Source organism: Malus domestica, chromosome 10 (genome assembly GCF_042453785.1).
Source record: "Malus domestica chromosome 10, GDT2T_hap1".
Taxonomy (NCBI): Eukaryota; Viridiplantae; Streptophyta; class Magnoliopsida; order Rosales; family Rosaceae; genus Malus; species Malus domestica.
In genome coordinates this window covers 7,629,263-7,646,012 of record NC_091670.1, presented here as the reverse complement: position 1 = coordinate 7,646,012, position 16,750 = coordinate 7,629,263, and the positions used below count along the sequence as shown (strand labels likewise).

Sequence of the window (16,750 nt, the reverse complement as noted above, 5' to 3'; positions counted from 1 at the left end):
TATTAAAAATTTGTCCTGATGATTAAAATGAAAGTTTTTGAGAGTTTTAACGAAAAGCCCACGGTATTGTTCACTTTAACGAAAAACCACATTTTTACACTAAAAAGTCAAACCTGGTACTATTCATTTTACCCTTTATTTTGTCCTTATCATTAAAACTCAAAGTTTTCAAACCCTTTTCATTAGTTTTCTTAAAGTTTTTTGGGGGTTTTGGTTAGTTTTCCAAATAAATAAATAGTAGCATAAGTTAGGGTAAATGCAGAGGCTCGGGATTTCATTAATATAACATTGCGATCAACACCTTCGTTTTGCCTCCTTACCTATATCTTATAGATTATGAAGTTCTCCATAAAAGGGCCTTTAATTGGCTTGAACGGACTGAATTTGTTCATGTATAAGCGTAGCGACTAGTGAACAAAGAATTTCCATTGTCTAGGTGAGTCTGGGGATTTAAATTGCATTTAGCTTTTGAAGCGATATTCTTAATGTAAGTTTGATATATTGTTGGCCTGTACTCTCACAATATTTGCTTTTGAGTCTAGTGATTGTCTAACGTATTCTTCGAAATTGGTCTTCATGGTTTTTCCTCTCTTTCCCTACTTCATTAGTTACGCATTTTTGTAGTTTCGTCGCGTTAGCACGTCTTCAAATTCATCATATAAGGCAACATTTCTTCACTTGTATTTTTCGAATGAGAAAATGCGCACCAAAATGGGATTGAAATTCGACTTATTATTTGAGGGAAAAATCAAATAAAAATAAAGAGAGAAAAATAATGTGCATAATTCATTTCTATGCAACTTTACTCTTTCCATTCTTCAGGGCATATTGAGCTGTATTTTCTTTGTAAAGAGAAAGACTTACATGTCACTGTTTTACCATCACATAATGTTTACACATATGTTATAATTATTATAACATATATGTTCATTTTTCTCTACATATTTTTATGAAGTAAATTGTAGCAATGGTCCTTTAATTTTAACTCAATTAGAACAATGGTCAATCAACTAAAAATTCATTATCATTAGTCCATCAACTTATCAAAACGTGCAGTTATAGTCTCTTAATTTAAAATTCGTTACTATTTGTCCCTCAACTTTAATCTAACTGGAGAAATGGTCCTTCAACTTTAACCCAATTGAATCAATGGTCCATCAATTTTAACCCAATTGTAGCAATGGTCCCTCCAACGTAACTCATTTTGACAGAATTTTAATGAAGAAAATGACCATAGTTACACGTTTTGTTGAGTTGAGCGGGACCTCAATTGTAGCAATGGTCATTCCAATATAACTTATTTTAACAAAATTCTAACGAAGTTGACGAAAATAAATATAACTACACATTTTGATGAGTTGAGGAACCAATGGTAATAGATTGTTAGTTAAGTGATCATTGTTCCAATTTGATAAAAATTAAGAGATTATTACTACAATTTATTCTATTTTTATGGTGTTGATAGGCCACCGGTGAACCCGTACAAGTTTGTTCTCCTTTGGAAAAGCCATACGTGATTGGGTAGCTAAACGTCACACATGACCAACAATAAGCTGCAGAAATTAAGTTGCAGTTGCAGCTATCGATATGGGCAATAGCTTCAAAGCCACATGTAGTGCTGTCAATAGTCTGGCAGCTGACTCATCTGCATGCACATGCCTCTGCCATTTATGACTATTAAGATGATGATTGCTGATTTCCAACTCACATATATACTACATGCCCCATATCTCTACCACCACCCTTCCCAATATTTCAGATTTTTCGTTGTTGGTTAAGAACATCACTGCATGCATTATATAGAGAGCTTGGATCTATCTTTCATGATTTCTTGGATCAATATAAAACAACTGCATAGACACTGGATTTCATCCTCCATACGTTCTTAAAAAATAAAACTAAAAAGCAAAGGTTCATTTTGGTTCTGGTTCCTTATCAAATTAATTATTAGATTGAAATCTTATTTGTTTAAATATTTTGATTGAAGTCCTTAGCATCAGTTAAGATATTTAACTCATGCATTTATGCATTTAATGTCCCTCAAATTATGAAATTTAATCAAATTTAAATAATATTTTTAAAATATAATAAATACTTAAAAATCAATAATAGAATAATATTGTTATTAAAAAAATATAGCAAAAAATAACGTACCCACCTAATTATTAACATATTTTAAAAAATAACTACTGATATAACTTAACACATAAAATAAATACATATAATTAGCATGGGTACATTTAGCAAAATTAAAAATGGGTACAAATACAAATAAAAGTTTAAAATATATGGGCACAAAAAGAAATTTATATATGAATACAAATTAAAACTGGAAATAAAATTGGTACAAATTAAAAAATCATTGCAAATGAAAAATGGGTACAAACTAAAGATAAAAATATACGATAAAAAATTTAGCCATAAATATAAATATATTAAATGTAATGTTTCTAACACTAAATGAATGTATTTAGAAATAAAAAAATTATTATTCAATAATTAATAGCGTTTATTAAAACCTAAGGACCTTAATCAAAAATTGAAAATGAATAAGGTTTTAATCAATGGAGTAGCAAAAAGAGGGATGTGAATCTAATTTCTCCAAAGCAAAACCTAAAAACTAAAACGATAAGCAAAACGATTATCAAACTGCTTGTGATTTAGCATATGTTTAAACTATGAAAAGTCACTTAATCATGAATAGGGATGACAACGGGGTGGATTGGATTCAGATGTGCTATTCCCATACCCGAACCCATTTATTTTCCCCAAACCCGAACTCATAGAATCCCCGAACGAATTTTCCTTATAACTAAATCCGTCAGGTGATGGATTTTTTATCAGGGAATGGTTTTCCCAATTATGATATTTATATATTTATTTATATTATTTCTAAATGAAGAATAATAAATAAATTGCTATTATTAATACAATTGATACAATGCATCTAATAAGTAATATTAAAATTTTATATTACTAAGAAAATATTTATACTCTTGAAAATTATAAGCATATAATTCCTATTATTAATGATATAAAAGTAACTAATTAATTTCATATTTAATAATGCATGATTATTAACAAACCCTTTTCATATAATAAATATTTATATTTTTTTTATTCATAGATGAAATGGTTCAATTTCGGGTTTGGGTTTGCGGCATATACCCCAATAACCATAACCAAACCTGAAACCGAAAAATTTACCCGACGATTACCCATAACTATAAAATACCTAAAATTTTATGCCCAAAACCGAACCATTCGGATCGATTATTTACAGGGATCGGATTTGACGGGTTAAATTGCCATCCTTAATCATGAACGCTACAAAAACCGTACATTGAAAAATAAAAATAGTTTTGTAGTCAGTTTTTTTTTTTAAGAGAAACGATAGCATTTTATTGAGAAATCATAATTCAAACAACATCAGAGAGGTCCTCCATAATCAAGTCTGGAGGCTCCTCGTACCAACAAAAATCAATAGAAGAAGAAACAGCCAACTTGGCTATACCATGTGCCGCAACATTAGCAATGCGACGCACATAACAAACCTGTGAGTCCACAAAGGCTTGCAAAAAAGCATGGATATCATCCACCAGAAGATCCATAAGTGAAGACCCCTGGACGCAGTTACCAATAGCTTGAACCACCTGCGATGAATCACTCTCCACAATAATTCGAGCCAAATTCTGATCCACAACCCAACGATCACCCTTGCGAACAGCCAGCAATTCCACCATATTAGGGTTCAATGCAGGGGATATTTTACGAACAAATCATCCAGCTTTGTCACGAAATACCGCACCTACACCTCCCATATTGGATCTAATAAGAAAAGAACCATCAACGTTGACTTTCACCCACCCAACTGGGGGGGGGGGCTCCAACGCGACAGTGCTTGAAGGGGGCGGGAAGTGAAACCGTGTTTGGCTTTCACAAACTCAACCAGCTACAACTTAGCAAGATGAGAGACCAAAGACAAATTACTCACTTTGTTCTCCCAAAGCAGCAAGTTCCTAGCACGCCAGATTCCTTGAAAAGTCATGAACAATAAATCCACTTGGCCTTTGGATAAATGGTCCACACATAGTGACAGCCAATCACACATTGAACCTTGACCTGAGAGCCTTAAACCCAATCTCAACTAAGAGGAAACATATACCGCACGAGCGAATGGACAATCATTGAACACATGTAGCGCCGACTCCGAAGAGGAACTACAAAACAAACATATGTTGTCCACAACTACTCCCTTGGTTTCCAAATTAACACGAGTATGCAAAATATCTCAGTAAGCCCTCCAACTACACATATTTTCCCTCCAACTACACATCTTTGCTTTACCCGGTATAGCTGCCCTCCCTATAACTTTCCACACCAAAGCGCCCCTCGAATTCGACTGCGAAGATGAATCCTCAAAGCAACAATTAAAAGCAACTTTATAAGCACTCCTTACAAAGAACAAACCTTTCGCATCATAATGCCATATTAACTTATCAGACGGAAGCCTGTAGCTCAACGGAGTAGCAAGAATCATTGCAACCTCATCAAGAGGAAATAAGTCAGTGACAAAGTTGATGTTCCAAGATGCCGTTTCCACAACAATCAAATCAGCCACATACTCCACTCCAACAACTGGAGAAAAAGGCATGAGAGGTTGAAAGAGATGAGGACGATCAAGCCACCGATCATGCCATATCCTAATCGAACTGCCATTCCTCACCCGCCAACGAGACCCATTTTCCAGAATTGATCGTGCTTCCAAAATGCCCCTCCAACACACTGACGGGGAAGATCCAAGTGACGCCTGCCAAAAAGTATTATGAGGAAAGTACTTGGCCTTTAACAGTTGAGACGCCAAGGAATCTGGATTCTGAACCAACCGCCACCCTTGCTTGGCAAGGAGCGCAAGATTGAAGTCATATAACGACCGAAGGCCAAGACCACCCTTCTTCTTGGAACGGCACATATTTTCCCATGAAATCCAATTGATACGAACTCTAATATCATTTTCTTCATGTAATATCACGTAAAACGTGTTTGCCATATCAAACTCATGTTACTGCTAGCTGTGAGTTTGATACTAACTTGATCAGTTTGTTACTCATACTTAGCGAATCATGTAATGTTTTGTATTCTCGTTGAGCAATCAGTAAGTTAAACTCAAAACTTCATAAAGAATTGAAATCGAGTTGTTGCATAAACATGTCAAAAAGGAAAGTGATGTACACAAGCCTATTAATTTGTAACTGTTAAATTGAATAATAAAAGAACGTTAATAGATATAAAAAAACAAAAATTATAGAAATCTAAAAAAATTGTGGAATATCATTTCCCATAAAAAATTCACTCCTAAAACCAATGGTTTCTCTTCTTTCTATGGAGAAACAATGGGCAAGCCATCTGATCGTTGGACCCCATTCCAAATTGGGCCATATAATTGAACAAAAAAGTACAGTACATAGCAAGGTACAAGTTGTCCATAAAAAATCAGGCTGCTCTGCTCTCTCTATATAAACACCCACAAATAAACCATTACATCAACACTATCAAGTCTCAAGGAAATGCTCTCAATTTCTTATCGTGTACAATTTCAGTTTGCTCTACTAAGTTAAATGGGCATTCGTGTAGCAGACATTGTTCTTCATCATGCTAAGCAAATTGTCCGAAGACATAAGAGGTCTCAACATTTCAAGTACCATTTCTTATATACACCACTTGCATCGACAATAACAGCAACAACAACGTTGGATGTTCCGAAAGGCTGTTTTGCGGTTTATGTCGGAGAGGAAGACGAGGAGAAGAAGCGGTTTGTGATTCCGGTTTCCTACTTGAACCACCCTTCATTCCAAGATTTGTTGAGTCAGGCTGCCGAAGAGTTTGGTTTTGATCATCAAGTGGGTGGCCTTAGAATTCCTTGCAGTGAAAGGCATTTTACGGACCTCACTTTCCGTTTAAATATTAGATAAGTTCTGAGACTATATAGGAAGTTAATTATTGCCTTAGTTCATAGTTCTGTAAATGGTAGAAGAATGTCATATGTACATTTAATACCTTTGCTCGTCACTCTTAATTCAGTAGTAGTTCTTAACTTGTTGCTCTAGACCATATACAAAGTGGTGTACACGAGTTTTCCATAGTGTGAGTAAGACCAAACTATCACTTAAGGATATATATGTGTCGACATATAAGTGTATGGACTGATGTTATTATTAGACTTAATATTGTTTAAACTAGTATTAAACATTATATGAAGGCAAAGTAATGAACTCAAATTTGAAATAAGAGGCAGTTATAGCCTCATGAAAGTGAAAAGTGTTAGCGAGATTCTCTCATCTCTTCAAATCTATCCGCAATCTCCTAGATTACGTTAAATATATAAAGTTGTATATGACTAGTCTTGGTGCGCACTCCAAACAATTTACAGATTAGATAGAGTTTTTTGATATTGTCAATTTACAAATTTTGGTTTTTAATGATAAATACTTAGTAATTACTCTATTGTGTACGTGTACTCTATCTAATCTGTAAATTGACAATTAATCAATACAAGAAAATATAATTTCACATGGTATCATCCTAGGTCTAGGTTCTTTCTCCTGAATAACCCTAGCCGATCCTCCTCCTTCACGCCAAAAAAAGTGGGTAGACTGGATCTAGAGTTTTAAGTGTGACAAAAAAGGATTAATGTTCATTGAATTTGTCACAAATTGATGAATTTGCAAATCATTTTTTAATATTTTCTGCAGGATTTAACTTGCTCGTATTAACATTGAGAAACTGAATGGCAATAACTTTAAGTCTTGGAAGCAGGGAATTGAAATCCATCTGGGATGTGAGAGTTCAATATTGCTTTCAATCAATCTCAGTCGTCTGCCTTAACTGAAGAAAGTACTGCTGCAGGAAGGGAGGTCTTCGCGAAATGGGAAAGAGCCAACCAAATTTTATCGTTGATCATGGAAATGCAATGGAAGCACATGTAAGAGTGGCATTCCAAGCTGTGATTTGGCAAAGCAGTACATAACCAAGGGCTAGTTTGATATTGATGTGCTTGAAAAAAATTTCTACTGTGCTGTGAAATAAAGTATCAAAATGTTTAGAAAACTATAGTTGTTAATGTGTTTTTAGCAACAAAGAAAAAAAAAACAGTGTTTGGGTTTGGTAAATTTTTATGTAAAATAGTTAGAACCTTATAAAATGATCCAAAATGGTATAATCCTGGACGTGCTATTACTTTAATTGTTTGGCAAATAAATGTCAATTATTAAATATACTTTTAAAAAATATTATATCTTAATTTAAACCCATCTCTAATATTAAAATATTAGAATATTACAAACTTGGTAGCTAGGATTCTTTAGCACAACACTACTATACACTTGAAATACCATCAATCAACTGATACACTTCAAATATAAAAACAATCCAAAAGTTGTTTCAATAACAAAGTAGTCTAATTAGATGCATTCATCAAACTTAAGACTATGTTATTTCTTAATGCTTCTATCTCATGTGGTCGTTTAGCTTGATAATTATGGTATTCTTCATCAGTATCTTTATCACTTTCTTCAGAAAAATCATTAGGGTCATCAATATGACGATCACGTTTAGAATGCCTTCATATGTAGTTATGAAGAGTCATTGTAGCAATCAAATTTGGTTGAAATTTTCATACAAGAGGAAGGACGTGAGCTGGTAGAACACGACCTGGGAGACGAGAGAGATCGCTTGGAGAAGGGACGCCCCAAATTTCAAATTTGGTTCTTGCAAGACTGATGGCGTACAATAAAGAGAGAAAGGATGGCATGCATGGAAATTTGAAAATTTCATTTCATGGGTACTATTCACCTGTGTTATTATGAGACAAAAAAGCTAGCTTTCTGAAGCCCCTTTCGCTGCTTTAGCTTTTTGGTTTTTTTCTTTCATCTAAAATTTTGAAAAATACAAGGAGATTATCTTTTTAGACCATACTTTGTAACTAAATAATGTAGTGGTTGATGGTTGAAATTTTATTTTTAATGAATTAAAGAAAGAATTCAACCATCAATGGTCACAACTTGTGGTCTACAAATATGATAAAAAAACAAATGACCTTTCTATCATCACCCTTATTTTATACTATTTGTAAATATAGAGTTTGGTCGACAGTGATTTTTGTTTTTCTTTTTAATTTTCACATTTTATATATCTATGATACGAGGAAAGCATATATGAGAAATGAAAGATGAAAGAAGGGTGGTGGGAGATAAAAGAATACATAATTAAAGAAGAATTATGAAGAGAAATAAAATTTTGAATGTTTGTACATCAAATCAAATATGAGTTCAAAAAAGGTTGTATGAAAATCACTTCCATGATATATGCACTTGCATGATTGGATATATAAATTCTGGATTAGTCTATACAGAATGGAGCTTTAGAAAGGCATGATTTCATTGTGTTGATGCACAAAATCAGTGAGGACTTTGGTACAACAGAAAGTGTTAAGTTTGTGATCTTCGCTAGATTGCTCCGGTCACTAATGTGGATAAGTATGTAAATGGATAGGGGCAGGGAAGCAAACACAAGATGTACGTGGTTCACCCAGATTGGCTACGTCCATGGAGTAGATGAGTTCTCATTAATTGTGAAGGGTTTACACAAGTATATAGGTTCAAGCTCTCCTTTAGTGAGTACTAGTGAATGATTTAGTACAAATGACATTCGGAAATATTGTGAGAGAATGATCTCTATTTATAGAAGAGAGTTTCTAGTTTCATTCTGACATTGACACGTGTCGTGTTGTGATTGGCTTCTGATGTTGACACATGTCGCGCTATGATCGGCTTCTGTTGTCGACACGTGTCGCACTGTGATTAGCCTCCTGGTTGGAGGAAACTCTTTTGAATCCTTGACGGTATAACATTGACAAGTGCTCAATAGTTTCGGGATTGGTCAAGTATGGTACAAACAGTGCTCCCCTAAGTTCTCGAGTAAGGGAAGTTCCTCGGTGGGGACTTGCAAGATCCAAGCCATTGAGTAATCACGAAACTTCTAAGTACCGAAGTGTGGTATCATTTTCACTTGCTTTATCTGTCTCATATGTAGATGTGGCATCTTCTCTGGAAGTACTTTTCCTCCATCTAGGGGTGGTATCTTTAACCGATGAAGATGCACAAGGTAATGTATCAATTTCACTTAAAGCTTACTTGTAGTTTCGGGCTTGGTCAAGTGCGATACAAACCCTATAGTAAGAGTCCTCCAAGTCGCCGAGCTAGGAAATTTGCCGAATGAGGTAACAGACAAGGTAAGCAATCAGACTTCCAAGCAAGCAATCTGGATCAGAGGTTCGACTTCGGCTTCCGGTTGATTGTTCTCATTCTCCTTGTGTCGTAAACAGCAACAAGGATAAGGAGAAGCAAATGGAGAATAGATGATATGAGATACTTTTGCTTTTGAAGAAGTAACTTTCCACAGGCTTATTCTTGAACTGGGCTGGAAGGTTTTCTGGTTTCTTCCAGAGTATAAGGCTGACTCAAGAATTTGAGGGTCAAAACAAGTCTATCAAATCTAGAGTACGTTCGACCCTGATAATATAGGATACTTTTGTTGTTGACAAAGTAGTGGATGTATCGGCACGTGTTCCGTTATGTTTGTCTCCACATGTTTCCTTGTATCCTTCTCACTTGCCCTATATGTTCCTCAGGCAGATATGGTATCTTCTCTGGAAGTATAAGATGTTGAAGATGAGTACTCGAGAGCAATGCCAGATAAGTAATCAGGCAAGGGGTTCCAGGCAGTCAGTTCCTGACTGGAAGCTTGATTCCAAGTGCCGGCTGATTGCTCTATTTCTCCTTGTCTTGCAAGTAAGAACAAGGCCAAATGAAAAGATAGGGAAAAAGAATGATATGAGATACTCTTGCTTTTAACCCTGATGATATGAGATACTCTTGCTCTAGTATGGCTTGTTTGCAGAGGTATTATCGGGAGGAAAAAAAGCTGAGTATTTCGAGAGACTCTACTAAGAGTGCCCTCTCAGATGTGAAGAAAAGTTGAGCATTTTTTTTTTATTTGCAGGTCTGCCTGGCTATGGAGGATGGAGGTTGACATATATAAAAGTCTCCCTAACAACAAGTAGTAATGTTATTCCTTTACCCTTCTTAGTCATAGCAATGTAATGGGAGCTGCAAGCTTCACGTGTTTTAACTTTGTCAGAGCACTTTGAAAAAATGGTCTGTGGTATCTGGAAAGCTGATGTTGCGTGTGAAGATTGCAGACAAGCTTTATCCAAGGAAATTTGGCTCTCGAAGTTCGGAGAGCGATGCCTCTTCGATTTTCGAACAAGCAATCCTATTAGGGATCTGGCTCTTGAGATTCAGAGAACAGTGCCTCTTCGATTTTTGAGTAAGCAATCATGTTGGGAGTCTGACTCTTGAGATTCGGAGAGCAGTGCTTCTTCGATTTTTGAGAAAGTAATCCTGTTGGGAATCTGGCTCTCGAGATTCGGAGGGCGGTGCCTCTTCGATTTTTGAGCATGTAATCCTGTTGGGAGTCTGGCTCTCGAGATTCGGAGAGCAGTGTCTTTTCGATTTTTGAGAAAGTAATCCTGTTGGGAGTCTAATTCTCGAGATTCGGAGGGCGGTGCCTCTTCGATTTTTGAGCACGTAATCCTGTTGGGAGTTTGGCTCTTGAGATTCAGAGAGCGGTGCCTCTTCAATTTTTGAGCAAGAAATCTTGTTGGGAGTGTTTTCTCAAATGTGAGTAAAGGTTTGGCACTTTTGCCAATCTGCCTTGCCACGGAGCACGGAGGTTGACACACATTGGGACTTTCTAGTTATCAAGCAATGGTGTTGTTCCTTTACCCTTGTGGGTAATAGTAGGGTAGTTGGACCTTCAAAATTTATGTGTCTAAACTTTATCAGAGATCTTTGGCAAAGTTATCTGTGGTACCCGAGGAGCTGATGTTGCGTGTGGAAAGTGGTGCCTCTTCGGAATCCGAAGAGTGGTGCCTCTTCGATTTTTTAACCAACGGCCCTGTTGCCTTTTCTTTTATAAGGGCACCAATTGTGTGCAAGAAGTACATTCAGAGAGTTATTGCTTGTAGGAATTTTCCCCTTACTTCAGAGATTTATTGCACCTCATTACTCCTTCATCATTTCTGAGAATGTCTGGCTCATCCGACCGTCGTTTTGACTTGAACTTTGGTGAAGAGGCAACCATGCCTTCTCAAGACAACGTATGACGCCCATCCTTCTTATCCCCTACTAGTCATCTTACCGTTGGGGACTCTATGATGAAGAATGATATGACCGCTGCGGTGATGGTCAAGAACATTCTCACTCCCAAAGATAACAGACTACTTTCCAAACGGTCTGATGAGTTGGCTGTTAAGGATTATCTGGTTCACAGTGTCCAGTGTGCAGATTCTGTGTCTAATATGACCCAACGCCTATTTGCTCGAACCCGCTAAGTTGAATCATTGCCGGCTGAAGTGATAAGTCTCAAACAGGAAATCAGATGGCTCAAGCATGAGAATAAACAGTTGCACAGGCTCGCACATGACTATGCTACAAACATGACGAGGAAACCCGACCAGCTGCAAGAATCTGATGGTCAGATTTTACTTAATCATCAGAGGTTTGTGGGTTTGTTCCAAATGCATTTATTGCTTTCGTCTTCTGGGGCTATACCGCATAATAAAGCTCCAAATGATCAACCTTCGGTGCCTCATCCTTCTGGGGTTCTGCCTAGTACTGAGGCTCCGAATAATCACCCTCTGGTGCCTCCTTTTTCTAGGGCTCTGTCAATAAACAAGCTTTGCTTCATTTCAACATATTGTGTTAAATACACCAAGGTCTTCTTCACTAAGTTATTTGAATTTTTCCTTTTGTTAAATCTTGTATGTTGAAGCTTTGTGAGTGAAGCATGTAGGTTGAGGTAGTGCTCCCTTAATTTCCCAAGTGAGGACAACTTCTCGGTTTGAGACTTGAAAAAATCCAAGTCACTGAGTGGTCGTGAGACTTCCGAGTATCAAGGTGCAATAGCATATGGTAGGAGTCCCCCAAGTCTCCGGTCGAGGGAGTTGACGAATGAGGTGTCTTGCTAGTAGCCAAGTTTCCAAAGTAACAAAACTTCACCATTTTCCTTTCTAAGTGGTAGCCCAAAACTCCTCCTTCATATATATTTGTTATGAAAGTTGTTAGGTCCAAAGAAGATGAGGCCTAGGCTTCTTTTTTTCTTTTTTCTTTTTTTTTAATTTTCGAATTTTCGAGTTTCTGAATTTTCGAATTTCCGAATATATATATATATAAAGCTTTATAGGTGAAGCTTTGTTGGGTACCATGAATTGATTTTGCTTCACACTATCTTGATCAAGATAGTGTGAAGCTTTTGTGTTGAAGCTTTGTAGGTGAAGCTTTTGTGGTGGGTGAAGCTTTTGTTGGTGAGGGAAGCTTTTGTGGATGAAGCTTTTGTTGGTGAAGCTTTTATGGGTGAAGCTTTTGTGGCGGGTGAAGCTTTTGTGGGTGAAGCTTTTGTGGTGGGTAAAGCTTTTGTTGATGAAGCTTTTGTGGTGGGGGAAGCTTTTGTGGGTGAAGCTTTTGTGGGTGAAGCTTTTGTGGTGGGGGAAGCTTTAATGGGTGAAGCTTTTGTTAGAGCTTTTGTGGTGGGTAAAGCTTTTGTTGATGAAACTTTTGTGGTGGGGGAAGCTTTTGTGGGTGAAGCTTTTGTGGTGGGGGAAGCTTTTATGGGTGAAGCTTTTGTGGGTGAAGCTTTTGTTGGTGAAGCTTTTATGGGTGAAGCTTTTGTGGTGGGTGAAGTTTTTGTGGGTGAAGCTTTTGTGGTGTCTGAAGCTTTTGTTGGTGAAGCTTTTATGGGTGAAGCTTTTGTGGGTGAAGCTTTTATGGGTGAAGCTTTGTAGTTGAAGCTTTGTAGGTAAAGCTTTTGTTGGGTACCATGAATTGATTTTGCTTCACACTATCTTGATCAAGATAGTGTGAAGCTTTTGAGAATTTGTAGTTGTCCTCCATTGATGAAGCTTTTGTTGGTGAAGCTTTGTTGGGTACCACGAATTGATTTTGCTTCACACTATCTCGATCAAGATAGTGTGAAGCTTTTCAGAATTTTTGTTCTCCATTGATAAAGCTTTATTGAATTTCCCTTTTTTTTTTTTTTTTTTTTGGGAAACTAGAAATTTGAAAATGTGGGAGAGACAACATATACAAATTTTGCTTCCACACTGTTGAGTAAGAGATTGTGATGCAAGCCACACCTTGTAGTAGTCGAAGGTTTGGATGAACCATATAAATTGAATTTGCTTCGAACAGTCTTGAATTTGCCTCGAAAGTTTGAGAATTGTAGTTGCCCTCCATTTATGAAGCTTTTGTTGGCACCATAAATTGGTTTTGCTTCACACTGCCTTGATCAAGAGTGCGTGAAGCTTTTGAGAATTGTGGTTGAACTCCTTTGATGAAGCTTTTGTTGGCACCATAAATTGGTTTTGCTTCATCAAGAGTGCGTGAAGCTTTTGAGAATTGTGGTTGAACTCCTTTGATGAAGCTTTTGTTGGCACCATAAATTGATTTTGCTTCACACTGTCTTGATCAAGAGTGTGTGAAGCTTTTAAGAATTGTGGTTGAACTCCTTTGATGAAGTTTTTGTTAGCACCATAAATTGGTTTTGCTTCAAACTGTCTTGATCAAGAATGTGTGAAGCTTTTGTGAATTGTGGTTGTCCTCCATTGATGAAGCTCTTATTGGCACCATAAATTGGTTTTGCTTCACACTGTCTTGTCCTCCATTGATGAAGCTCTTGTTGGCACTATAAATTGGTTTTGCTTTGCACTGTCTTGATCAAGAGTGTGTGAAGCTTTTGAGAATTGTGGTTAAACTCCTTTGATGAAGCTCTTGTTGGCACCATAAATTGGTTTTGCTTCACACTGTCTTGATCAAGAGTGTGAAGCTTTCTACGAGTTGTAGTATTTGCATTGTTACAGAGGGGAAATGTCTGAAGCAAATGCAAGAGGGCTGAATAGCTTGATCTTCATATAACATGCACTGAAGTTGTTATTGGCTTGCAATAAGACTTTGTTGATGACTACAACTCTTGTTGGGGATAAGTGATCCCCTAGTTGAGTTGTCAAGTTTGAGGGCTTTTGATTATTTGTGAATGCTAGAAGTTCACATGTATAAGTTGTACCACTCGTCTTCTGGTAGGTGGAATGAATGGTGAGTTGCTTTCATCACTTGGTTGGTGGTACAAAGGTGAGTTCCTTCATCACCTTTCATCACATTTCATCACCTGGTTGGTGGCACGAGGATGAGTTCCTTCTTCACCTGGTTGGTGGCATGAATGGCAAGTTGCCAAATGATATTAGAGTACGGGTTATACATTTCATCACCTGGTTGATGGCATGAAGGAGAGTACGGGTTGTACATTTCATCACCTGGTTGATGGCATGAAGATGAGTTCCTTCTTCACATGGTTGGTGGCATGAGTGGCAAGTTGCCAAATGATATTAGAGTACTGGTTATGCATTTCATCACCTGGTTGGTGACATGAAGGAGAGTACGGGTTATACATTTCATCACCTGGTCTGTGGCATGAAGATGAGTTCCTTCTTCACCTAGTTGGTGGCATGAGTGGCAAGTTGCCAAATGATATTAGAATACGGGTTGTACATTTCATCACCTGGTTGGTGGCATGAAGGGGAGTACGGGTTGTACATTTCATCACCTGGTTGGTGGCACGAAGATGAGTTCCTTCTTCACCTGGTTGGTGGCACGAGTGGCAAGTTGCCAAATGATATTAGAGTACGAGTTGTACATTTCATCACCTGGTTGGTGGCATGAAGATGAGTTCCTTCTTCACATTTCATCACTTGATTGGTGAGAATAAGGGCAAGGTGTCGAGACACATTGTAGCAAGTGTTGAAGACACAAAGTATGTTGAACCATTTCGAAGCACAGTTGGCTTATGTATGGATGTGTTGGAATGTATGATGTTTATGTATGAATGTGTTGGAATGTATAATGTTTATGTTGATTGATATGAGTGATGCTTATAAATGTTTTGCTATACATGAAGGGATCCATGCTTTTGATATGTGACCCATATTGGTTGTAACACTTAGTATCACATACTTTGTGTCAAAGTACGCATGTTGAAGCTCTGAGTTGGAGTATAAGGGTAGGTCAGCGTAGACCAAGTGTTCCAGTGTTAGGAACGCAAAAGACTCATAAGAAGTTATCTGAATTCCCTCTTCTTTAAATATTTGTCGAATGGCTTGTGTGACAAAAGATCTCAAGCAGTTAAGAGTCAAAACATTTGTAATGTGTATGACTTCTTATAATATCATTTCCTTCAGTACCTAGTCCTCCACTTTAAAAGAGTGAGGCTTGGCCCCATAGTCATAATAGTCGACGGTACGTTCACCCCTGGTTGTCTTGATACGAACTTTTATCCTTCTTGTTGTAATGGGCCTGCTGAGAGTAAAAATCCTTCATCTTACCAATAGACAGATACGTTTGGTGACTTAGCGAGTAGCTAAATGAGGCAGGAGACGATGCATTGGGTGTCTAAATGGCCAATATCTCCTCACTTGGTAGAACTTGACTTCCACTTCCCATTTGTTGATAGGGGTTAACCATATAAGGGTTCCCTTGGTATGTCCTTGCTTCGACGGAAGCGTGGTTGTAAGCCTGTGTCATCACCTCAGAGTAAGTTTTCCAAGTGTTGGCATTGATCATGTACTTGAAGAAACAATCACATAGGCCTGCCGTGAAGGCCTTGAGGGCAGTCTTGTCATCTGCCTCAGTGCAGCGAGAATACTCATGGCTGAAGCAACCGACATACTCTCGTAGTGACTTGTCCGACTTCTGTGTACAAGTCATCTGCAAAATGCAAGTAATCGGTCTGGAAGATGTGTTGAGAGACAAACAGTTTCCTCAATTCCTCAAATGAGTCTACTGTCTCAGATGGAAGATGGCAATACCAGTTTAGAGCTCTGCCAGAGAAGGTGGAGGGGAAGAGAAGACATCGCTCTTCGTCGGTGTGCATACGATATGCCATGGTGGACTCAAAGAGGTTAAGGTGTTCAATTGGGTCCTCCCTTCCAGTATAGAGTTGTAAACCAAGCTTTTGTTTTGTCTTCGCTTGAAGGGGGTGTCGAGGATCCTTCTTGTGAGAGGGCCAAGCCTGGGTTGGTTTTAGTCAGGTATCTCGGCCTGACGTTCGGCCTTCAACTTGTTTACCTCCTCAAGAAGCTGTAGGACAATGGGGTCTTAAGTGGAGTCATGTACCACTGGAATTTTCTTTCGTAAGTCTCCATCGCCTTTTGGAAGTAGGAAAGTTTGAGCAAGGGCGTGTGGTTTTTTCTTGGACTCGCCGTACTGACTTCTAGGGCGAGTCTGTCGGAATACCTCAGAGTCTCCCGTACCTTTATGTTCCTCTAGGACCTGTTGTTCCTTCCCTAGATTGGCAGCTGGCTTGGGTCGTGGAAGGGGACCAAGTTTTTCAGAAACCCTTGGGTCATTGATCTTCGAGGATATGTGGAGGGGATTCTCTCAACGTTGCTTTAGGAAGTCTCGGTAGTCACGATAAACGGCTTTCGATCCTTCCAACCCTTCTGCAAGGATGTGTCTTCCTCCACTTTTTCTACTTCAGGTCGAAGTATCTGGGTTGAGAGAAGTCTCATGTTGATCAATGTTTTGATGATTAGCTCGTTCCTCATCAAGGATACCCATGTCGAAGGGAGGTGACCCTCCGTGTT

The 16,750-nt window shown here is 37.9% G+C and overlaps 1 protein-coding gene across 1 annotated transcript; it reads left to right on the top strand.

The window, feature by feature from the left end:
- Positions 1-5,562: 5,562 nt before the first annotated feature.
- LOC103433041 (auxin-induced protein 15A-like) lies at positions 5,563-6,106 on the top strand. The gene has a single exon (XM_008371265.4). The coding sequence runs from the start codon at positions 5,619-5,621 to the stop codon at positions 5,970-5,972; it is 354 nt and encodes a 117-aa protein (XP_008369487.2). The 5' UTR covers positions 5,563-5,618; the 3' UTR covers positions 5,973-6,106.
- Positions 6,107-16,750: the final 10,644 nt, after the last annotated feature.

Coding starts and splice junctions, on each gene's coding strand:
- LOC103433041 (XM_008371265.4), top strand. CDS start 5,619: ATGGGCATTCGTGTAGCAGACATTGTTCTTCATCATGCTAAGCAAATT.